Below are 26,201 nucleotides of genomic sequence, written 5' to 3' on the forward strand. Positions count from 1 at the left end.
GCGTGATCTAAGTCGTTGTATATCGATCATTGAGAAATTAAGGTCGGGCGAGTACGATTTTGACTCGGTTCAATTTCACATGCGGACCTCCGCGTGCTTATTCTGTGCTTTTTTTTAATTTTCTCCCGTATGTTGAAATTTTGAAAGCAAGGTCCGCTCATGTACGTTCCTTCAATTATAATTTGGAGGGGCGAAAACCATGCACGCAACATCCTCCAATTTCTCAAAAAAGGGCACTTTAATATTACTTATAATAATTATTATTAACTTTGATTTTTAGCGGAGTGTTAGCGATTGACCCTATTAACATTCAGGTAATGATTCATTCGTGCTATTTCTGATTTAGTCGAACATCCGGATATGGAGAACTTTACAAGTGAGTAGACCTACCTATATGTACTCGTCATGCACGTCAATATTGACCACCCCATTCTTTTGTTACAACTGCTACACCTTTTCGTTTGTATTGTATTGTGTTTGCTGCAATTAGTATCCTAGGTCTATTGCTTTTTCAATGTTTCTCCTTAAACATTAAAGTTTCATTTTCGACCTTTAGCTACTAGGATGGAATTTGCACACGACTTACGTAAAGCCAAAACTATCTGTATAAGTATTGTTTGAAATTCCACGCGATTTGCAGTCAAGAGTAAAATGTTTTCGATCAAATATATTCCCAATAAAGGTAGAGTACCCAGGAAATTAAGGGGTACGCAGGGAAAATGTGGCATTTTACGGATTTACGGATTATGTTTTATTAATAACTTCAATAATAAATCACTTACTTATGATAAAAATCATAGTACCTCTTAAACTAAATATTAAATGGAATGCATAAAATTAAATGAAAGTAATGTTTGCTCATTTACCTTACACTCTATTCTATATGATTTTGTGAACTTCTTAACATATATGCCGATTATTTTTTTCCTAATGTTGAATTTATTGCCTTTAGCATTTTTCAACCTACTAATTTGGAGAGTTGTTTACCGGAACTAAGATAAGACATTCCATCAAGCGTGTACTAAAATTCCAACAGAAAAGTTCCGAAAATTCCGTAACTTTTTTAAATTCTTAAGTTTGTTATAAAAATAAATATTACGATCTTGTCATTTATGTGTGCATTTTGAATACGTGTTAACGAAGTCACCATGCCAAAAGTATATGTCGTATATATTTACGGAATGCATTTATGGTTGTACGGTTCAGAGACTTCATCATCATAGACAAATATTTCCCACGTATACACAGCATGTTATCACTTATTTGTAGGAATTTAGTCATTAGAAACGGTGTCGACCGGTGATTTTAGTCTGACCGGTAGAATTCGTTCTAAACTGGTTGGTTTTTAGATTGTCGTTAACACCTCGAATCGACTGGATGTGTTGTAAGTGTTTAGAAGTACATAGTTGTTGATATGTAGGAAGTTTTAATAAATATTTCCTAAAAATTTTCCAACTTGTTCATTGTCCGCATGTTGCTCATTTGTACGTGATTTGCTTTTTCCAGGCGAGGCTGTGGGTGCAGGTCATCAGGGAGCTGCGGATGGGCGTGCAGTTGAAGAAGGTGTGTTACACGCGGAAGCCGATCGAATTCGAGTTGACTCCCTACGAGATACTCATGGAAGACATCCGCGCCAGGAGGTACAAACTCAACAAAGTCATGATCGACGGTAACATACCTCAGCGCGTCAAAAAAGACGCCCACGCCATTATCCTCGAGTTCATCAGGTCCCGCCCACCGCTCAAAAAGGTCAGCGCAATCAGTGAATCTTTTCCTTTTACTTCTGAAACGAGTACATACAATTCAGAAAAAGTCTTTAGGTACTATCGAATTCTCCCAGAACTACGTGAACCTTGTCAGTTTATAAAGAAACGTACCAATTTGGAAAGTTTAAATTATTAGCTGTTCAAAATTTAACAGGATCAACAAATCGTTCAGAATGTCAATTGATCGTTAGCGATCAAGAGCGAAGTACAAGCGATTACTGTCCTGATGCCATGACGCCTAAGCTAGGGCTTATCCATTTATTCATCTCTTCCTATCGCACATAGCTACAATTTTGAAGATTGGCTTATGAGAAGTTAATTATATATAATCGTTTGAATAAAAGGAAAGTTGTATACTATAAAAAATCCGCCCCCGCAATCTTCGAAACTATTCTGAAGAGAAAAAAAATATATGCGCCCGTATGGAGCCTATTGCCCGCTGATTACGTTCAGTTGATACTGACAGTCCCAGTACCTGAGTTCGATAGGTTCATCAAGCCGTACTGAACACGGTCGGCACGCAGGATTGCCCAAAGCGACAGACTATTCACCAAATTGGGCAGATTACGTAGACGAAAATATTGTCTACGACATGATTAGAAAATGACTCCAGGTGGATTATTAACTTGACAATCATTAAAGAACCTTTTCCTATTTCTTGTAGCCGGGAGTATTTGTCAATTATCGAATCGAGATAGGTTCTATTAAAATTATTGGTTGAAACAACACTTTTTTTACCTTTCTTTCATTGCGCAACGTAGTAATTTGGCTCCTTAAATACTCTGATCAGTTGTGTAACGGATTTGTCTATCACGTAAGTTCTTTCAAAGTTTAAATTTGACTGTTCTTTATTTGGAATACCGACTGAAGAAAGTTTTTCTTAACTAGTGTACAAGTTTCGATCGTTTTTTTCCCTTCGGGTTGAAACATTTAGTACAATCTTAAACAAATTTTATTTAAACTATTTTGTAAACATTTCTTTAACATAACTTCTTCGGAAAGTAGACTAACTATAATCCAAATTGTGTGTAGATTTAATGTTCCGGGTGTATCCTCCGTTCTGTACTTCTAGCACACCGGTAAGTTAATTGATCAAGAAATTAGATTGTAGGGCAGATTTTGGTGGTTGAATTTCTGCTAAGGTTAAGTTGTTCATCCCAAAACACTTCCTCCTGCGGGCAAATGTGGCGCCACGGTTTATTAGTAGGTGTGTTGGTGTCTCATCTGTTTCTTTGCAAAATATACACTTGCCATGTTGGGTTATGCCAGTCTTCTTCAGGTGTGTTTTCAGAATCCTGTTAAAATGTGCAGTTTTTCTGCATTCTATATTTTGCTACCTCCTTCCTGCCAAAGTTTGTCAGGAGGTTCTTGGATTGTTTATGCCCAATGATTGAGTTCCACTGTTTCCTCATTTTTAATTTGCCTTTTTGCCTGAGACACTCACTGATAGTGTGAATCATGATGGCGCATAAGGGCGGACCTATCAGCGGTTCAGCAGCCCCTTTCAAGGCTTCAGCAAGGGTCCTCTTTCTCGTTGCCCTCTACTCCCACATATCCTGCTGCCCGACAGAGGGTGACAGGGGGTGTTTTGCGTATCTAATCTGTTTAGTTTAGTTTTGCAATTCAGCACACCTAGAGCTAATGATTTTTGAACTTAGTGCTTTGATGACATGATATTCTTGTTTTGTTTGTTTTGCCTTTTGTTCAAGTTGAATGTTGGCTATACACAAACGAACTGTCCTCAAGATCTCATAACAACGTATCAAATCAGACCAGATTTTGTTTACAGCGACGTGCGATGTCAACCGAAACAAAGAAGCTACACTGAAAATATGGTTAGCATTTTAAATATACAGCATTCACAAGGATCATTACTTTTTGTTTATTTATTTTTTAAAATAGATATTTCGTACTACGTAGGGTACTAACTCGTACGACTATTTTGTAATTATTAAATAGTGGATTTGGGTACATTAAAAAATTTGAAGTTTATCCCATCACGAATCAGCCTATTTAATTTATATTCGAGTCCCTTTCTGTCCGGGCTGTCATAAGATGTTTTCATAGTGTCGGAGTCAAAACGTACATTTCATACAAATTTATTATACAAAAGACAAGTATAATAGTTATAGTCGAACAAGATAAGATCTTTGTACGGTTTGCCAGAACTTTGTCAGGAGAATAGACTATTATGTAACTGTCATTTTCCAAGTTACTTGCGATTGAAGGCTCGTGACTGGATCGGCTATCTGAAATCAGAGGTTCTGCACCATATTTTGGTGATGCAACGAATCATGCGGCCATGGTATCGAGCTAACGAGGCCGTGTTCTACGAAGAAAATGATTTACGTCGAGGGATGGTGCTCGATAATTATTTCCCGATGTAGAAAGATCGGTCAGTTGAGCGTTCGTTTCGATGACGGTGTTTAGTTTTGACTGAGCGTCCATTAGGGCCAAAAGTTAAAACTTTATTAATCTCGTGTTGAATTATCGCCCGCTGTTTGGATACCGGAGTTCCGCAGGTTGACTTTTGACCCCTTCCATATTTTCTTGCCCAAATAGCTTCGTGATTCTTTATTACAATAATAGTACATAATTGATAGTGTTCAAACACCTAGCCATACTTTCCTTTCGTTTGGCCCCTCAGGCTAAACACATCCAGCAAAGAAACTTCAAACTGTGTATTACTACTAATTTTATACATCCGGGGTCTATCGTTCTTCAATGATTTGCTACGCCATGTTCTTTTGTAGAAAAGCTTTATAATTAAAGTGATGAGAATTTTTTACACTAGTGACCGATAAAACATGGTAAACAATCAGCTAATTTCACAATAGTTTACATGACCGCATACCACGTACGCCACATTTCGTACGGCTTGTAATTAAAGCATAATAACATCTGCGCTTATGAATTATGCATATCTGCCCTGATCCGTGTGTTTGTGTGTTTTCCCAAGGTAGGAATGAAACTTTCTACTGTCACACGAGAACACGCGATTTTTTTCTGGAAGAGTTTGACACGAATTCGTCCATGTACCGTTTCTTTTTGAGGAAAACACTTTTCTAATACGTATAAGTCAAACAATATAGATTTGGGCAGTAGATAGAGGACACATTAGATAGTTGGTTGAGTTAAGGTAGATTTCGTCTAGGGGTACTAGCTGATGAAGCGAATTATAAGAAAGACCTACCATATCTGGGTATCATACTGTAATTTGTTTAGACTTATATTGGGAAAAAAAAGAAAAGAACCGTACATTAATTATAAATTCACCAAAGACTTCAAACCTAAAATATAAATATGGCGAAGGGCTTAAGAAAGTATCGTTTTCATCTGAATAGAAATCTGAACAACCGACTAAGTTACCTTGGTTTTGATTTTCTAGAATTATTTGTAAAGACCTTACTGAAACGTGCCTTTTTCAACCGTCCTCGATCCCGCGATCCATATTCGATGGGTTTCTCTTTTTGCATTTCCTTCTACCGTCCTACGCTCTCCAGAAACGGCGAACCGCGCGGAAGTAGAAGGAACAAATAAGCTTGACCTCGACGAAGATAATTATCAAGCAACTGGATAGGAAATTTATTGTACAATAACAAAAAATAACTAAACCGATACATAAATAACTAAACGAACGAAACGAAGTGAACGGGAATATGATACCTGTCTGGACTTTCATTGATTATAACTACGGAAAGAAGAAAGACCCCCCCATAAATATCTTTCGTTTGGAAACCGTTCCTGTCTTTTCAGACGTGTGGCAAAGGCCAAGTTGACTGCGTTTTGCCGATTCGTCGAGACTGCATTCCATGTGCAGTAGAAGCTCTTAACCGTTTATTTATCGCCTTGGCTTTTTTATAGCCGACAAACTCGCTTGGGAAACTGGCGGCAAAGGAAAAGCGGACATTCGGGTCCTGTATCCTGTTTTCGTACACTGCAAAGTTCTTGAGGCCAGTTGATTTTTTTTTGCCAAAGAAATGCAAGGGAATAATCTCAAATCGGGGGAAGTTTTACCCGACGAATATTTTATTTGTTCAACAATTACTACATTTTTCCTATAATACGTGCTTTTACTGATTCTTACATTTATTTAATGTTTAAGCTCTTTCGTCGTTATGCATACGTTTTATGTTTCTTATTTTGCTATGCAATTAAATTAAAAACCTAAAAACATTTTTAAAAAATTGAACGATACAGTGTTACAGGGTTAAATGTCAATACTGCCATGGTTGATTGTCTACGAGGTTTTGACACACTTGTTACTTTCTTAAAATAGTAATATTTTTGTGATTTTAGTATAAAATTATATGTTTTTCGTAATTTCTCAATTTTAGTATCATTGAAACATTCGCATTTCAAACATTAGCCTCTCAAAGAATAACAAATGGCAAAACCCATATTTTTTTGGAAATATTTGATTGTGTCTCGTGCAATGATTTTTCCATCGAGATTTTCCGGGATTTCACCAAAGCTGCCTTATTTTATAAACATTCCAACGACATACTCACTTTTACAATTTTAGAAAACTTATTTATTTAGAATTTTTACAATTACAATTTTTCTCTAATTATGTACAATTCATGAGAAGAATGTATCCAATTTTTGTTGCCAATTAATAAATGGTTTTATTAAAAATATGACATGTACCATGTTCTTGTGTTGCTGCTATCCTTGGGTTCGATATCATGTATTTCAAACTTTAAAGGAGATTTCACTAAAAAAAATTCTAAAATGTGTAAAAGCGAATATGTCTTTGGATACTTACAAAATATGGCAATCTTGGTGAAATCCCCAAAAATTTTGATTGAAAAATCATTGCACGAGCCACAATTGAATATTTCCAAAAAACAAGGGGTTTTGCCATTTGTTATTCTTTGAAAGGCTAAGGTATATTCAGAAACGCGAATTTTCCAAGAAAAATGTTGTTACCTTGTGAAAAATTTAATGTAGTTTATGAAATAAAGGTTTGTATTTCAATGACGGTAAAGTCAAAAAATTATGATTTTATGTTAAAAAAAACTGATTTTAGACTACAATCACAAAAATGTGAAGGCAACAAGGTAGTTGTAAACTAAGAATGCATCTAAAATAGCATTGTAATGATTTATCTATTTGATCATAGCCATAAATTATTATTATTATTTTCATTCTTTTACGCTAATTTGTATATGAGTGTTGCCACATTTTATTTTAAAGTATGTATGTTGGTCTCGTCAACTCTTTGATATGTATGCAACGTTTTTTGCCTAAAAGTACTAATACTGAATTAAAAAACCGTTACCACCTACAAATATGGCAAAAATTATTAATTCGGTTTTAGAAGTGTAATTGAAGCTAACCAATTTGCTTATACCAGCGGGATCACAAACGGAAATACGAAATGCTTAATGGGTGCCTCTTCGGTACTAGATTTTGCGGTCAACGTCGGCAGTTGCTGTTCGATAAGTGAACGTTAACCTTGGAATTAATGTTCATGTGGTTGTTTTGCAATTATTTTCCTTCCTGCCGAAACCCCAGCCGGAAAACCGATGTCGGATTTATCCGTTTAACAATCCAATCACACGGCTAGTCTTAAGGAAAATTTCCGGTAACGGGCCGTGAGACGGCATCCTTTAAAATAACTGTCTATTAGTTGTCAGCTATGCTGACTGGCTGATATCCAGTTCAAGAAATGAAGCAGAAATGTAAATGTGCACTACAATGTAAAAAATAAATAAAAACCAATCACAAACCACTATTTCATAAATAACAAAGGTTTCTACTTGCTCACTCAATCGAATCGTTAAAAATAAAATAAAATAACGATATGCTTTGGTGTGACTCTTTGAGCTTAAAACATACCTACCAGAGTACACATTTCTGAGTCCTAAAATTGAATGTACGTCAAAAACTTTGACTATCAGGTACAAAATTGCACAATCTAGGTCATAGATGATAAAATTTGGAGTTCTATAATGCAGCGTCTTGGGACCTTATCACTGTTTTGTGTATATACAGGACTATCTAAAACTAACAGATAACCCCAAAAGAATGTACCATTTCGAAGACGACGTGGCAATAACATCTAAAGCTTTTAATAGCTAATCAGGTGCAAGGCAAAAGTAGGAAAGGTGTACATATTGGAGGATAAAGGTCAACTCGTATAACATAAGCATAAGCATTGTGTCACTTATTGCGTCTGTCCACACTCTCGGGTAGCTGAACTACTCAAACGCGTCATGGCATTGCGCCATCTTCAATGAGGAGCTAAATAATTGACCCAACGCAGGATCAGCATGAGTTCAGCGACTCGCACCCAGCATCAACTGTGATACAGTGTACCCACAAAACACCTTTCCGCCAGTAGCGTTTCAAATTCCGTGGCCTATACACCTATACCATGAAGATGTCCACTAGATATTTTGTTATCATCATTGAGAAGCTCTCTAGGATGCTCCAATAATTCCAGCTGCGCTTAAAACTAGAAACCGAGTGTAATTATTTAAACATCAAGTGAGTCTGTGAATCTTGTTATCCCGCTGTTCATTCGGCCCATACGGCAGTATGGTTGTTTCATCTGGTGTTCCATCTGAGCTAAACTGATCAAAAGAAAACTGTGCCAAATTGCATACTGCGATTACTAAGCTCCTAGATATGTGAGAAATATACAATTAAGAGACTCTTTAACATACCCGGCGTAAATGAAGTGCTTGAAAGTACTTAAGGACTTAATCACCAACGGCTATGTTTACACCCTAACTATAACAAAAATCGGACATCCCGCCACCACTAAGTGACCTTACTCAAACATGCAAATCTTTACAATGGATAATGCTAGAAATGTTTAATTAGTGAGAGTGATAACATCCGCACATTTACTTTATTTACTGCGTGAATAATTTATTTAACAGAATTTTAGCACGGACCACGGTTGTACTAACTTCAGCTTCCTAGTTCATGATGTTTTCGTTAAAATGAAATTATTTAAACTGTAAAAGTAATCTAATGTACAAAAGGTTTATTGACATTCTTTATATAATAGCAAAAGCCTCTCCTTCCATTCTGAGGGTAGGGCGTATTCATATTAATTTTTTTTCTAATGGACACCAGGAACTGGAGGAGTTCCCCATGAACAGCTGCAGTATACAGCTTATTTATTTCCTTCCTGGATCCATTTTCGTGTTCGTCCATAGAAGAGACTAATTTTTGAAGAGTGTTGGGACCCAAATTCAGGGTCGCTGAGATCCGATCCCACCATTGACCCTTCCATTGATGAGTCCGTGTCAATATTTTTTCAATTGCGGCCACCGGTCCTCTTAGGCGTCAGAAAAAAGTGCAGAGGCGACGGTGAGAATCGAACCCATGACCGCGGGATCTATTAGCCCAGAGTCTGACGCCTTAACCACTCGGTACTTTAATAATTATTGTTCTATTAAATACGTAAATATATATTGATTCCTGTGAATGAATAAATAGTTTTATTAACGAATACATTATTTATACTTTAGTTTATTTATATTTTTATTTTTTATTTGTAGTCCTTTGGGTTTTACTTATGCGGGTTATTTTTCTTTACATAGCCAGTTTTCTATAGCTCTATTTTGACGTTCACCTATTAACTCATAATTCCTTCTTATTCCAAATTCATTCAATCGAATCAATAATTAAGACAAATTTCATTGAAAAGTAGGCCAGGACCGAATGTTTTAATTTTTATTGCTGCTTCTTAGAAGATTTCATCCAATGTTGCCTATTCAATTAATATTATTTTAAAAGATATTTATGATGGATTTTACGAAGAAATAGATCGCATGAATTGGTTGAGACAGTCCGCTATTTATTTGTCCTAATTTATCATCGATGAAAAGGCAGTCTACCAAAAATGGAAGTGTAGTCATACAGTCATTTTATAAGATCGTATGGATTTATGAAATATTTCGTGTTCTTCACGTACGCAATTAATAGTGTTTGGAGGTTTTTTAACTTGGTTTCTGTAGCAAAACGCAAGTTAATTGAATCCGTAATACATTGGTGTTTGTTGAAGACAGAAAAAAAATCTGCCCTGTAGCTGCTTCAATGACGCACAATTGACGATTTCAATTGTTTTTAAAGAATCCCCCGAGATTTATGGTTTAAAACGAAATATTAATCAAAATAATAATGTAGAATGTTTAGGGAAGGTCATCTCTTGCCCTCTGCTGTTTGTACTTGTTCTTCTGGTCTTTCACGCATATTTCAGCTTGTATTCATTTGAGCGTTTCCATTTACCACGGTTCGCTGCTTTTGTACGAAAAGTCGAAATGTGTATTTTATAAAATGGTAACTCTCATTTGTGACAGGTTGTCAACAACACATTAAAACATTACATCACCCGTCATACGCATATATGTCTGGTCCCCCGGAGTACCCCACTCCATTCACGCTAATAACTTACTTTTACTCTCCAGACGTCACACACCCACCTCAGACTACTCGATATTCTTCGGAAGCAAAGTTGAGCAACTTTTCCATTCACGCTGATAAATTACATTCATCCCAATAAATTAACATGAACACAACCAACAATTTTATGGTTCAATTTTTTTTCTTGTCTTGAAACATGAGTGCCCGTTTCCTTTTTGCACGATTTAACAAATAAACTATTTTTTTGACATGCCATTAAGCCCAATGTAGGAAGACACTGCATATCAAGTTGCATGTGAACCATTTCATTCTCATTTGTTTGTTTTTATAGATAATTAAAATTTGTTTATTTTTTCAGGCCTCTGAAAGAAAATTAAATCCGCCCAAACTTGTCAATCGGACCCCCAGGGAGAACTTACTGGAATCTATAAAACAAGGCCATGCAAAGCTCTTCCCTATTAAACGAAGTAAGTGTTTGTTCTTTTTTGTCCCACACCAATCCGTCTCGCTATTAAAATTATTTTGAATGTTTAGCCTAAATTCTTAACATGAAAATTAAAAAAATATACATGGAAAACATACAACTTGTGAAACAAACATGCATGTGAGCTCTTGTCACAACTCCACCTCCTGATATCAGACAATCGTGATAATTCTCGTCCAGACGAAGCGCTAGTTGTTTGAAAGCAAGTAGCGCCACGGTTTTGCGGGAACGCAAAAATTATCCAACAAGAAATCTCATAATGTCCGATTTCAATTGCAATCGCGAAAACACACTTTTAGGATAAATAGAATTTTGTTCAAAGTTACCTTCAAATGTTCTAACCTTGCGAGAAATGCATTGCCGTTTGTTAACAAATTTTGGTCCTCCGAGCCGGGTGATGTTTACGAAATTTTAGTTGAAAAATGTTTAGACAATTCAAGACCGTCTGAATTATTGTTAAGTTGATATAGACTATGAGTTTTATTTTCCTTTTTTTATCATAGTTGTTAAATGTAAAACAATTCACAAATTAAAAAACTTAATAATATATAAATGTAATTAAAATAAAGGGTAAACAATTAATTTTCTTTTCGCTTTTCCCGTCTCGTACCAAAGGCCGGGATAAGATTTTGATTCCACTATCTTACAAAAGTTAAAGTAGGGCTTCACTTTGCAATTTTTAAATTGATAAAAGATATATAAAAATAAATAACTTAATTTTCTGTATATTGTGTAATTAAAGTGAAAAATCTCTAATAAAGTTTTTCGTCTTGAGGAAACCTAACGAGCATTTTTACTAGTGTTAATTAACAATTTTAGAAAATCTTGTTTTTTAAGTTATATGGAAATGTCATTTGATTTCTGGGAAGGAGATTTTATTCAACAATAATAATTTCAATCAAATTAATCTTGTACGATTAAATGTCCTATTAATTCCACTAAGTGTCAAGGGGCCAATGGTAAATGTGGCAATTACAACTTGCTACTACTGGCAACCATTGTCGTATACCACAATTTCGAGGGAACTCTTCTACTAACTGAAAATCTACATTTAATCGAATGTGCATGGCTATTAGTAGATTCAGCGCCGACTTCAGATGACTATAATTGACAGGACAGGAACAGGACAAAACAAAAATTATCAACCCTAATATTATTGCTAAGGGAAAACGTAAACCTTCGCCTCATTTCGGATTATTTTCTCTTAACACTTCCCACCCGACAAGAGTTGGCGTTTCGGTCTGTACTGACATATTCAAGCAACCTCTAAAGTTAAGTGAAAATATACTTTTAGTTATTTGTAAGCTTTCTAACCTGTAGGCGGTTAGTAGAAATCAATTTTATATATATGGATTTAGTAATCATAACTGACCGTATTAATAATTGTAATTAATTATACTTTTAATCTAAGGTCTTGGTTGAGATTAAAAAGCTAACGTCACGAGCGAGATTCGAACCAACGACCTTCAACACGATAACACAAGAGGTTAGCAACGTCGTGGGTTCGAATCCCGCTCATGACACTAGCTTTTTCATTCAACCAAGACCTTAGATAAAAAGTAGAATTAATTAAAATTTTATATTTGTTTTTCCGGTCCTAATTTTCAATAGATCAACTACTTTTAAGAAGGATAAATACAACATAAAATTATTGACTAATTCCAGATTGGGTAAAGCTGACAAGATGGGACAGATCGTTCAAAAAGAAATTGCTAATCCAAAGAAAATTAGGAAGACTTATGAGCGCTACGTCCGTTTTTGATTAATTGGAAGTCTTAAAGTATATTCTGTAAAAATTTTGGTTAATAAATTGTTATGTAACCACAGAAAAATAGTTGTTTGTATTAGATTACTTATTTAAATTCTAAACAAAAAGCATACGGTTCTTTGTTCAAAATTTAAATTATTATTTTATGGGTCGAAAAGAATTTTTACCCTTTTTTACCCTTTAAACACTGCACGACCTTTCCCTAGATTAATCTTGTAGATGGGCCGAGTAGGGGTGTAGTGAGTTTTGTTTTTCACACAAGTAAAAGTCCGACTGTTTTCGCCAAATATTTACAACTAAAACCTACAAAATGAAAAAATCACAATGGATTAACCCTTTTGTAAAAAAGATCGTGATAACATGGCTATCCATTTTTTAATTGGAAGAAAATTGTTAAACACCTTGGAAAACCGTCTAAAGTCAGTAAAGTCTGTACCACTCACTAGAAATTAGCTAAAAGATGTAAGTTTAGGTAAATTTAAAAATATATAACAATTATGTGATTGATGCAATGGATTTAAAAAAAAGAAATAATGATCCATATTCTTTGTACCCTGACTTCCTTTCGAGGTCGAAGAATTCGGATAAAAGTATTAAGAAATTTAGCTCGTAAGATGTCAATCAGTTTTGCCATCTTTTTTTTAGTTTCACTTCTTCTCTTCTTGCACGTCAAACTTTAATTTTTGAAGAAAACCTTAAAAGTAATTGGATCAGTGAATTTGCAGTCGGGTGTAACATTGGCTTCAAGATCATTAAATTGTGCGATACTTAGGATGATAAACCCCCCCCCCAAATATTTAAAATTACAGATGCCAGGTTTCATTTTGTTCTTAAGTCATACAGGACGATACATATTTATTCTGAAAACAACTGCATAATTTTGAAGAATGACAAACCTACTGTGAAAAACTCAATCGGTCCTTGGGTAATACAGGTCGGAAACTGCGTCATATAAATAAGCGGTGGAGAGTCGCAGGAGAAGCGTCGGTCGATACCTCCGCAGCCACACCCCCGTCGTTCACAATTTCGTACATCGCCAGATTTGCAGCTCAACACAACTGAAACAGGACACAAATTTGTCATGTCCCACATATGTCTCTCACAGGGCGAAAACGGACGCGTTATGAATTATTAGATACGAATTATTTCTCAATAAATAAATCTCTATATTACAAATCGTCGTAACGACATGAGTTGAGATCATTTGAATAGAACCATTTTCTGGTTTTTGTACATTTGATTGAATGCGGTCATGTGCGTCACACGCGTCGAAGGTCAAGGGCGTAGGAAATCACCGACAGACAATTAATTCCCCTTTTGTTCACAAATTAATTAATTAGACCCGAGTTTGTAATGTGATAGTATAATAAACAACAACAATAGTTCAAGCCGATGAAGGTTTTAATCGTTTAAAAAGGAAAATCTTAAAAATCCTGTTTGTTGTTGCAGTAAATTCGATTGCCAATTTGGTTAAATTGCCAACTTGGTTAAATTTATCGGCGAATCGTTTTAATCCGCCTATCTTGGTCTGTCAGTCTCTGTCCGACTCTCAGTGGTATGTGTGTCTGTTTTTATTTTACAGAATCGATAATATCCATACCCAACCTCTGAAAATGGCGAGAAGACGAATGCGTCTGACAGACCAAAGCGGCGTGTGTAGGCGGATCAAAATGTTCCGAAACACCCATGTCAATGATGTTTCGGAGATAAATTCGACCAGGTCAAATTTGACCAAGTAATAAATCGGCAATCGAATTTACTCGCACCAACATTAAACATGTTATGCTGTTTTTCAAATATTTCGTTTAAAAAAACTGTCAAAATATAGAGAAACGCGATATGGTTCTTTTAAATACGACGGAAACCAATTTCGCTTTTTCACTGTTTCATTCATGTCCCAGATTAAGTTCCGTGAAATGAATTAAGAATTCAAGTTTTTTAATTAGTTAAAATTGTCGCGCGTCTACCTTTAAATCCGTGTTTTTTCATAATAATACATCGCAATTATTTCATTTTACAATATTCGTCTAATTCGGTGATGATTCGAGAGATTCAAAAATTAACTTATTTCCCCTTACAACGTCTGGACGTATTTTTCGTCCTGCACGAGAACACGAGGGGCCTGAGGAATTTCCACCTCCGTCTAAGAAAACTATCGATAAATCAACCGAAGGACTCGTGCTCCAGGATTTCAAAGGAGGATTTAGGAGCTCTGCGATAAGATTCAAATAAGCACGTTTGAAAGCGCTCGAAGAGAACGGCGATCCCGTGTGGATAGTCGAATCGGCGGGACCAATTTAAAACTAGGGCAACCGATAGAAAAAGAACAAAAAACACTAAAATTTCTTTACACTTAGTTTTTAAATCCTGGAACTGAGACAGATGAAGGATCGGTACGCTTATTGTACATCACAAATGTGCTCTCTTTCGGAGTGACATCTCTGCCAGCTCAGTCATCGTTTGACGTGTAAAACTGTACCAATTAGTATTTATTACCAGATGTTCGTAATTGAAAAACGTAATAAAAATCTTAAAAAAGTTATTATAATTTTGTAAATCAAAGCCGATCTGGCGGCGATATAGTAATTAGAACATTAGTTTAAATTTTATGACTCAACGAGTACGATTATTTAGCCGGGAAATGGTTTTATAAAGATATATTAATTAAAGCGATTTAAACAAATTATTCACGCGCACAAAAAAAAAATATTTAAACAAACCAAATTGGGGTGTTTTATACTGCCGGCATCAACTATTGACTAAACTATTAACGTAGAATTACGCTAATCTATTTCGTTAATCGATAGTAATGATCGATATTAATGTTTCAGGTCGTTTGAATAGTTATCCGTACTAGGGCGTGTAAAGAACAAAACGAAGAAAGAAGATTAAAAGAAAAATGTATTTTCTTGTGTTCCTTTACTCTTGTCGTACAGTCGACCGAATGTTTGTTTTTTTATTTTAAGAAGGTCGGTTAAAGTGATTAAAATGAACGGTCATGAGCCTCATTCGCCTAAATTGTACACATTAGATTAAGTCGGTTTGTTTTTTACCGTTTTTGGGAGTGATTTATCGTGCAGAAATCGAAAATAATTGATCACCACTGGAATGATAAAAGAAAATTCCTTACATAAGTCCGAAGACTGATATATAATAGAGATTTGAAATTTTTAAATTTTATTTTTTAGAGAGAAAATAATACAATTTTGGTTAAATACAGACAAAATTTGAATGGTCGTGAAAACTTGTATTTACAGCAAAATTACTTTTGTACTGTCTTCAATATATCGGGAACCACATTCTGTACAATAAAAAAAAACAGCGAATGAAATATCTAAAATCAATGTGTTATCTAGAAGCTTTACAATTAAAAATATTCATACGATAAAATACTAAAAATGCACCCTTTTTCAGCAAAGAAAACATTCAGCGATGCAAAAGCGATCATTAGGACGATTTTCACTGTACACTTGTTATCAACTATTTTTATTAAACGCTATATTAAATAATTACATAATTTGATAAGATGGCGATATGAGATCTTGATAAAAGACGTTTGTCCTTCTTATACAGGCTTACGTCAAGAAAGATATCTTCAAAATTCCATCCTAACAACTTTTCTTTCGTATATTACTTTCAATTGCTTTGATACATATTTAAAAAAAATACAAATACAAAAAAACGTGAATTAAACATTAGACTTTCCTGTTTTCTTCTTTGAATACACTGAAACCCTAGGCTATTTTATGAAAAATTACCTAATATTGGTAGAATGACTCTATGGTGGTTTATTTGTCTTTGGGGCGATTTCAGAGTCTGCTACATTCATTATTACAAATTAGCGCAATTAGGGTCAAAATTCTGACTTATTTTGATTAAGAAAATTACAACGATTGATTGTTTTTAAATTGATTCATGTTTTTTTACTTTTTTTAATATGGTTTGGTGGCTGACAGTTGCCCCTTCATTTGTTAAGCAAACCCGCAGAACAGGAGAGAGTTGCTTTCTCTTATAAGGCGAATCTTACATTAGTTAATAATTTCTTTAATTTAATTTTTTATCGGATTGTCTTACAAACAAAATTTTAATATTACTTGCATTTTTCTTCATTAAAAAAATACAAATACAACAAACGTGAATTAAAGTTTAGACTTTTCTGTTTTCTTCTTTTAATACACTGAAACCCTATTTTATGAAAAAGTAGCTAATATTTGTAGAATGACTATGGTGGTTTATTTGTCTTTGGGGCGATTTCAGAGTCTGCTACATTCATTATTACAAATTAGCGCAATTAGGGTCAAAATGCTGACTTTTTTTGGTTAAGAAAATGACAACGATATTTTTAAATTGATTCATGTTTTTTTACTTTTTTTAATATGGTTTGGTGGCTGACAGTTGCCCCTTCATTTGTGAAGCAAACCCGCAGAACAGGAGAGAGTTGCTTTCTTGTATAAGGCGAATCTTACATTAGTTAATAATTTCTTTATTTTAATTTTTTATCGGATTGTCTTACAAATAAAATTTTCATATTACTTGTCACTTGTCATAGTTGACCTAAATAACACTTGGGACTAATTAAGCGTCGACATACTACATTGTTGGCTGACTGACATTTAAACCATTATTCAATACACTTTTCTTCATTGTGTACATTGCTCTGAAAAATAGATTATTTATCATAGCTAATTCTACCTTTGGTTTTTAATTTTTTTTTTATTTTTATGATTTTTTTATTTTTTATTATTTATTTTGTATTAAAACATGGAATTTCAAAGAAAGAAAGGCTCAGTTCCTTCGCCAAGCTTGCTATGAAAATTATCCTTTTCATCTGAACTTCGAAATTTTTTGAATGAAAAAATAGTAATTCACAAGGTTAACAAATATGAACGTACTACACTGAAACTTCAACTGTAAGTAGATGTTCATATCTATTAACCTTTGTTAAGTATTAATAATACAATTATTAATAATTAGTATTAATAATTACATAGTCCTCATGTAGGGGATATTTTCCTGGAAAGCTTGAAAAAGAGCTGGGCATTTTTTTTAACTGGTCTTAAACCGATATTCTAATTATCAATTATATGAATTATATATTAGATAAATATACAAAAAAGCATATGGGACTTGGGGTGAGGATTAAAATAAGACCTAAAAAATATATATAAATATATAAAATATGATGTAAAATATGATAAAAATTATTATGTTCCCCACATCTTTCATTGTTGAATAGTTGCGACATTTTGAGATAATTAAATAGTCAAGTTTGTTTATGAAGGTACATTGCCTTTAATTGCTGAAAAAATTCTGGTTTTTGTATTCTGCTCTTCACTTTAGTATTTGCCTTCTTCTTTTCTGATCCAAATATGGTATTTATTATACATTACACTTACATATTAAAGTTTAAAAAGTTGTTTAAAAAAAACGATGTTTTAAATAATATTTAATGGTTTCTTTCAACACTTGGTTGGTAACTAAGTTATGGAAATGTAAAATTTTACTAACTAAAAAAGACTGCATATCAAATATTACAATAAACGACAAAACGTGAACAACTACTTCAAAAAGAATTCATTATTTAAGGGAATACAATTTTTAAATTTTGACTTATCGCATTGTTTGATTGGTTCCATCCTTGGATCAGCGCCGTGTTCTTAAAAACGAAAACTACCGCATAACGTCGTTGCATTGCGGGTTTAAACAACGTCGCCCCTTTAAATCAAGACAAACCTTTGATAACGTCAACGGTCGTTCATGAAATGTTTTATTGTTTTGTGGCATTGATTGTAAAATTAATTATGGATTAAATCCAATTAATGAATTAAAAGCTTTGATTCTTAATTAAGTGAAAAAATTTAACCTTTAAATGTTACAGCCTAACAAAAGGCAGTGTCACATTAATCAGTCAACAATTTTGAAATATCTCTTGTTTTCTCTCTGTTTTTGCTGTTTTGGTCTGTCAGACGCATTTCGGTGTTTCGCTGCCTTCCGTGTGTCTCCATTCATCAATCGTTGACTAACGAATCCTTCGAAATCCTGACAGTTTTCGTCTGAATTTTTCTTTACGCTCTTGGCTATGATATTTAGTGGCAGCGAAAAACTTGACAAAAATAAATTATTCGGTCATACGAAGAAACGAGGTGGTTGGGTACAGATACAAAGGTTCAGTTCATTAACTTTTAAAACCTTCTGTGTGAAAATATAAACTTTCGTATTCAGAACATTTTTCCTACTTGGCCAAAAACTGAGTATTTTAAGCGACCGGATTTGTACAACCAGGCGATCTCAAAATACAACTTCTAAATTCCATGAAGACTGCACAATACCTTTTCGATAACCTACCTTGCTGTGGTTGCTCAGGCACAGCTCGATGTTGTAAAGAGCTAGAATATTGAAATTGACCCACTTTTCAACGTCAATAAACGAAGTTTTGTTTAATAAAATTCTTATCGTTCTGAGGCTATTTTATACAAGATGTGACTGTAAATTCTTTGGAAAATAATTGCCGACTTACCGTATTGTGTGATACTTATAATTGTCCGCAAATATCTTGGTAGTTGCAGGCAGATAGGGAGATCAGCAGCTCATGTTGTGAGATCATTGACGGCTTTATCTAACGTCTTACTGAAATATTTTCCTGCTCTGGTTCTCGACGCTTCCTCTCCCATTATTTCTCATTTTAAAATAATAAAAAGGAAATCAATTTTTTTAATGATTTTCTTCAGACACCCGAATTTCTTCAAATCATCCGTTTTGAATTGTTTAATATAATTCAAAACCATTATATTTAGTTGTCTGATTGACCAAATTATTTCTTTCAATTAATTATTCTTTGTATGTAAGTTCTTGATTGAAATGGATGTTCTTATATCGTCGAGAATCGAATCCTGATTTCACGACATTTGAAAAATGGCAAAAAGGAGGGAAAAATTCGAAACGTCGTAGATTGAGATGGGGAGTTGGTCCGAGTTGGTGTGGATCGAAGTCACGATAGTTCGAGCAGCGGCGTGTTGAGCCGAAGCTGGTGGGTTCGAATCCCGCTCGTGACACCGACTTTTCATTTCAATCAAGACCTTACACACAAAGAATAACACAAAACGTTTAAAGAGAAAAAATTGATTTTTTGAGTAGATCTAGATTAGAGTTGAGTAGAGAGTTGATTTTTTTAATGTCAATTCTCTGTGCAATACTTCCATTCGTCTTGTACATCTGAAGAAACGCAAGCCGTGCGAAGAGGTCTCATTTATTCTCACGACACTTCATGTCTAGTGGAAAGTATGTTGTGCCGAAATCTGAGGAGAAAAAGAGCAGATTGCCTCTTGTTCTGCAATAGTTTATCCTCCCACGTCATGAATGTTGGTGATGTCCGAATGGAATATTCTTCTTCGCCATCTACACGCATCGCGAAGCGTATAAATGGAAACATTGGCCTACATGTCAAGCCCGCTCTGTATTTAAGCCAGATTCTTTTTACGGCATCTTCAGTTTTTTTATTTACATATCAAAAAAGTGGTCATTTTCGATAGATCGCCGGCACCTCCAGAAAAACGTATACTTTTACTGAACGTTATATTTTTTGTGAGAACTCCTTTTGGAAGGTGCTGGTTGATGAACCTGTAGTTTGGTCTTTTCTGATGGTTTAATCCGTCTGTCCTTGCAGTTTTAAGTCAGACGAGTTTCGGGCTCTCGTCTTCTTCAGTGTTGGTAAAGATTTTGCCTTGAAATAGGTATATCATTTATTGCATATTAGGCCGTATTTCATTAGTGGGAAAAAACCGGTAAATTGGCGCAAACAATGCGGTTTTCTGTGGAACAAAACAAGTGAAACAATCCCCATCAAGTTAACGGGCTAAGAAATATCGATGCGGTTTGTAATCACATTTTCGATACTCGTAACGACCCACCAGCGAGGACACAGACCAAAATGATTTTAAACGACCGAACAATAAGTATCCGTCATGCCTCTTGTGATATCTTCGTGAACTTGAAACAGTTCGCTTTGTGCCAATGGGTTTGATAGATTTTTTACCGGAAGTTTCATATGTTTTCATAGTTACTCTTTCTTATTTACGGTCGTACAATCATTTCTCGAAATCGAATATGCAAACATTTTGTTGAATTTTTTTACCGTTTGGAAACGTTGAGATAATTAATAAGGTGTGTGAAGTCACGAATGACTTCGCAAATCGTCTCAAGTCTTCCTTGTCAAGAAAAATGGCATTAGCTGTTGTTATCTATAACTAAGGATGGGAAACCCAACATCGGCCATTCTCGCAGAAGTATTTCTCCAAAACCTCGAAGAAAATCACTTCCCAGAAATAATGGCAAAAAACGGAATACTCCATCTATTTAGATACGTCGACGACATACTAGCCATCACAAACAACTCTTCCCCTGAAAACACACTCAGAGACCTCAACACAATAAAAACATTACGTTCACTATAGAAATCGAAAACAACAACAGCATCAACTTCTTGGACTTAACATTCACCAGAACCAATAACAAAATCGACTTCAAAATATACAGAAAACCCACTGCTACAGACAACATAATAAATGCACAATCCAACCACCCACACCAACACAAACTTTCAGCACTGCGACACATGATACACAGACTAAAAACAATCCCACTCAACACCGAAAACTACAACAAAGAACTGCAAACAATAACTAACATTGCAATAAAAAACGGCTACAAAACAAACACCATACAGAAACTCCTAAAAAAAAAACAAAACAACGAAACACAAATCAACAACAAATGGACAACATTCACATACATAGGAAAAGAAACCTACAAACTAACAAATCTGTTCAACAAACTCGGACTGAAAACAGCACTAAGGACCAACAATAACACAGGTAAACTACTAAAAAGAAACATAGACATAACTAACCCGCTTGACAACAACGGTGTTTGTAGCATCACATGTCAATGCGGATACACTTACATCGGACAGACTGGAAGGAAACTAAGAGATCGATTCAAAGAACATCTTAGATCCTTCAGAGACAATGACGGAAAATCAAATTACGCCACACACTTAATACACTACAACCACGAACCAAACACAATAGAAACAAGCATGACATTAATATACAACGCACAAAAAGGACGAAAACTAAACATACTGGAGAACCTCGAGATATACAAACAAATAACACTTAAAACTTATAAACGCACAAACAAACTCACAATCACACACCACCTTCACACCACTAAAAACACTCCATAACAAAAAACGAATACGTTCAGAAGAACAAAACATCGCAACCAACACCAGGAAAAAACAAAAAACCGACAACGCTCAAATAATAACTGACAATGAAAATAACCGCCACCAAGACCGACCAACGAGCACGGAGACGACGCCCCCTAACGCAACGCCCCCAGCGACAAGCGACGGACGCAACAATATATAAACCCCACTCAGACTGAATGACAGACAGTTTTTCACTGAAGATGGCGTAATGCGGAAACGCGTTTGAATAACTCAAACAAAAAACCCGCGAGTGAAGACAGACCCAGTAGTGCCCGTGTGCCGGTTCAACATGACCAAACCCCATCATCTACTATAATTAACTATAGATTCGATTAGAAATGCTTGTTCGTAAAAGTGTTTTTGACTGTAAATTATGAGGAAGCCGAAAGAGCGGCATGCTGACAAGGAAAGTGTAAATAAACTAGACTTGTCATTACACTATCGTTATGATATGAATTTAATCCTGACAGGCGTCAATTAAAACATTCAAGTTGGGTTTCGGCCTCCATAACACAGAATCCGTTGATGATAATCTCGATCTGTTTACAGATCGAAGCAGACGTTTAGATATAGAAATAGTCGTAAACAAACACTTTTCCACTCGGATTAATGAAGTTGATAAATAATTACAGCCTTTAAAAATTACAGAGTAGGACGAGGTGAATTAATGTCGGGCGTCAGGCTCATAATGTTTTTCATAGAAACGAAACAAGATCAAACAAATAAGCCAATTTTTAATTCTAAAGAAAAATGTAACATCTATTAATAAAATATTTTAAATATTAAATTGAAAGTCATACCTGTTGATTGTTGTCTTAATAGATTTATTTTTTCTTTTTAGTTTGTAGGTCTTATTTTATTAACAATCGTTCCGCCACAACCTTGTTTGGCCTGAGTGTTCATATTGAATGGATCGATTGATTTCCCGTTACATAATCGCGTATGAATCCGCGTTCGACAAATGGAGATAAACCACGAAAACATTTATCCCCACCACATAGGCGAACAGAACAGCAACCAGCAACTCCTTCAGTCTTCCGCCGCCGTTCCTCCGCGCAGGATCCGGCCTCGCGTCTCTCTTCGCAACTTTTTATTGACCTCGGATTTTTACCGGTTGTTATAATGCAGTGATTCGATCGATTTTGTTTAACTGTAATTCAAGTTTTACTACGGAGTTTTTTCCCCCCCGATAATGACGATGAAAATAACTGAGGGAGTGGAAAATGGTAAGTTGCAATCATGTGTACTATAACACCTGTAGCTAGTTTAGTATAGTGTTTTTTAAAATAATTTTTTTTATTCTCTGTGTTATATCTTCTTCACTGTCTCATGATTTTTACAAGCGAAGACCTTGTCGTTAAAGGTAAATTATTTATGAAATATCGCTTTACTGTCTTTTTTTAAGACTTTTTTATCCGATTACACGAACACACGAAGTCCTTGCACACAATCACTCTTATCTTCAACTACTGATAACCTGTGTAAATATAGATAATAGCTAGTCATGTGCTAAATATGACAATCATTTGTTTGTAAAGTATTGGCATATTTTATTCGAATTCCATTTCGAAGTTTCAAAAATCGATATGTTCCATAGAATATCGCTAATCATATGGTTATTATTCACTATTTGATTATAAAACGTAAGGGGGGGGGGGTTCTCCAGTCGTTCGCGTGAAAAATTTATTATTAAAATATACCCTGTCCTGTACTCATTGATCTTCCTACTGGAATCTCATAGAAAGCGATTTATTTAATGGGCTCGTGTTTCCTCGAGATGTTTTTCAATTCTGTTCTGATGTATAGTAGGGTGTTAATAATTTATTATTGACAATATGAGACCATAAATCCTTTAGGGATAAATAAAATTGTTTACTTTTTTTATATCGAATCGCCCTAATTTACGATTTGTAATTCGTTCGTTCAAAGGTTGCCGGACAATAAAGCAGTCTGGTCTATTTATCTGTGGCCTCGGTTAACTCATTTCAATTAAATTACCTCACGAAATAGATCATTAATACCGTTACGTTCCGTTATTTTCGTAACTAATTTATATTAAATAAATTTTAATTGTTTTATAGCCTATGTTGTCTTTTAACTAAAGAACCAATTAAATTGCTTTATTTCATAATCGAATTAGTGCTTTAATTTTAAAAAATAAATAAATAAAAACTAACAACCTAGATTATAAACCATTTTACCACCAAATTATATTCATAAAAACAATTTGGAGTTTCGAATTCGGCCTATTTTTACGACGAACCATTACAGCCTCTGGTGTAGCACTAAACGTATTCCGTCATGTTGTTGTCTCACCTCCTCTCAGGAATGATGATGTAACTTGGATACTTTCTGATAAAGAAACTTCAAACTTATGCGAAACATCTCGATTTAGTCAATATTGATCATGATAAATTTATCTCTGATTCACTTATGACACCTACACTTTTCGAACTTATACCTGAACCAATAACTCCAAAACAATTATCACAAGAAATACGCCACCTTCCAAAAAAAAAATCACCTGGTCATGATTTGATAATAGCAGATCTTCAAGAACTTCCCAAAAAAAAGCCACCTTACCATGATCTTCACTCAAGAAAACAGAAGATATTCCGTATCGTATTGCTGTAAATACGGTTGGAGAAGTTCGGAAAGAAAACAGCTTGAAACTCCATTAACGCGGATTATCTTCACGAGATAAGAAGCTCGGAATTTGCCCGTGAATCGAGTTTCAGTTCAATAACAGATGAATGTGTTACGACAAAATAGTTGCATGACAACTAAAAAATACTTAAGTGGCATGAAAGATGAAAGCTAGTTGATCATTAAGGACGTTCACCTGAGACTTCTATTCACAAAAATCACGACGACTTTACAACGTCTTAATTTTACTACCATTTGTTTTGTCTTTTTCTATAGTAGCACTAAACTTATTCCGTCATGTTGTTGTCTCACCTCCTCTCAGGAATGATGATGTAACTTGGATACTTTCTGATAAAGAAACTTAAAAAAAAAGCCGTCTGATACCTTTATTTAATGAAATATTGAGAACTACACATTTGCTTATGTAATGGAAACTTTCTTACATTAAAATGATCCCAAAATAACAATTTAAGCTCCCCATCATCTTATCGTTCTGTTAATTTCTTCCAGCTAAATTATTCGAAAAATTATTCTACAAAAGAATTGTCTGTATTATTTTGTAACTTACCAGACCATCAATTTGGCTTTCGAACCCAACGTTCCACTTCACCAACTTCAGAATTACATTTCATAACTTCATGTCTCGTGCAAAATCTTACGCGACTCAGTGTTTTTATGTTTTTCAGACCGACAAGTACGGGATAAGTGATTTTTATATGATTTTAAAGTCATACCTTAAGGGGAGAGATTTCGCAAAAAAACAAGGATCAGAGTGTACTGAGATGGAAGAAGTGTTTGAGGTGTGCCACAGGGGTCGATAATCGCTCCCCTCTTGTAGGCAATTTTTAATTGTGACATGCTCGCAAATGAGAATTCACTTACCGCCACGTACGCAGATGACAAGGCCGTATTACAAGTCACCCCTCTTCTACACAGGCTTCGCTTTTGTTTCAAAACCACATGGCAACAAGTGGAAAATGGAGCAATCTTTGGAAAGTAACATTTACACCTCAAAGTCGCTACACCTTTCCATTCCGTTGTGAGACTTGCCCTAGCATAAACTTACACCTTGAACTTGTTCCTCAATCCGACAAAGTTAAGTATCTAGGATTTACATGTGACAGAAAACTAATTTGTAATCTGGACCACGATTAAAAAAACAATTACGACATTTAACGAACGATTTAAAATGCTTCATTACCTACTAAATCGACAATCGAAATTACCATTAAAGTCAAAACTTTCGACATATGCACACCTATTTGGATGCACGAGCACCAAGTTTATGGAGCGGCCAAATACGCCAATATTCAAAGAATACGAAGTTTTCGGATTTTACGATTGTTTCTGCTCCTTCTTATGTAAACAAAAACACAGTCCAGAGATTTTCACATGCTATTTGTTTTCTCATCCATTAAAACATATTATAGTCTTTTTCACAGCAAATTACAAGATCACACAAATACGATTACTCCATTCGCCACAATTACCACGTAGGTGACTGAAAAGCATATAGATGAGAGAACTCTTGAATGACTAATATCATATTATTAATCCAAAACGGCTGCCAATGGGTAGCTTTCTCTATAACGCCGGCAATGTCGCAATCACAAATGGAATCCCGACCTGCTGGCTATATAATACATACACAGTTGTAGATGAAAATAAATGAAATAAAAATAATGTTTTCAAACGTTCAGATGTTTAGGTAAAACCGAAATAATTGTCCCATTGAGTACCAAGTAATCATATTCGACGTTTATAACGGTAAATATTCAATGTGATTTAACCTAAAGGGGAACCAAAATGATTGAATCAGTAAAAATAAAGATAGTGTAGAGAACGGGATTCGAACCCAAGACCGTCGGCCCAATTCGCCGC

At 34.9% G+C, this 26,201-nt stretch overlaps 1 protein-coding gene across 8 annotated transcripts in view; it reads left to right on the forward strand.

Annotated features, from left to right (window-relative positions):
* LOC106668738 (protein spire) overlaps positions 1-26,201 on the forward strand; it is a 207,719-nt gene that overhangs the window by 144,702 nt on the left and 36,816 nt on the right. For all 8 annotated transcript variants that reach the window (XM_024224840.1, XM_024224855.1, XM_014397755.2 and 5 more), the window contains 2 exons: positions 1,507-1,749; positions 10,510-10,618. In XM_024224840.1, coding sequence (XP_024080608.1) covers positions 1,507-1,749; positions 10,510-10,618 — 352 coding nt within the window. The remainder of the gene's footprint in view (positions 1-1,506; positions 1,750-10,509; positions 10,619-26,201) is intronic.

The sequence above is a fragment of the Cimex lectularius genome, unplaced genomic scaffold (genome assembly GCF_000648675.2).
Source record: "Cimex lectularius strain Harlan isolate CLEC.00 unplaced genomic scaffold, Clec_2.1 scaffold25, whole genome shotgun sequence".
NCBI lineage: Eukaryota > Metazoa > Arthropoda > Insecta > Hemiptera > Cimicidae > Cimex > Cimex lectularius.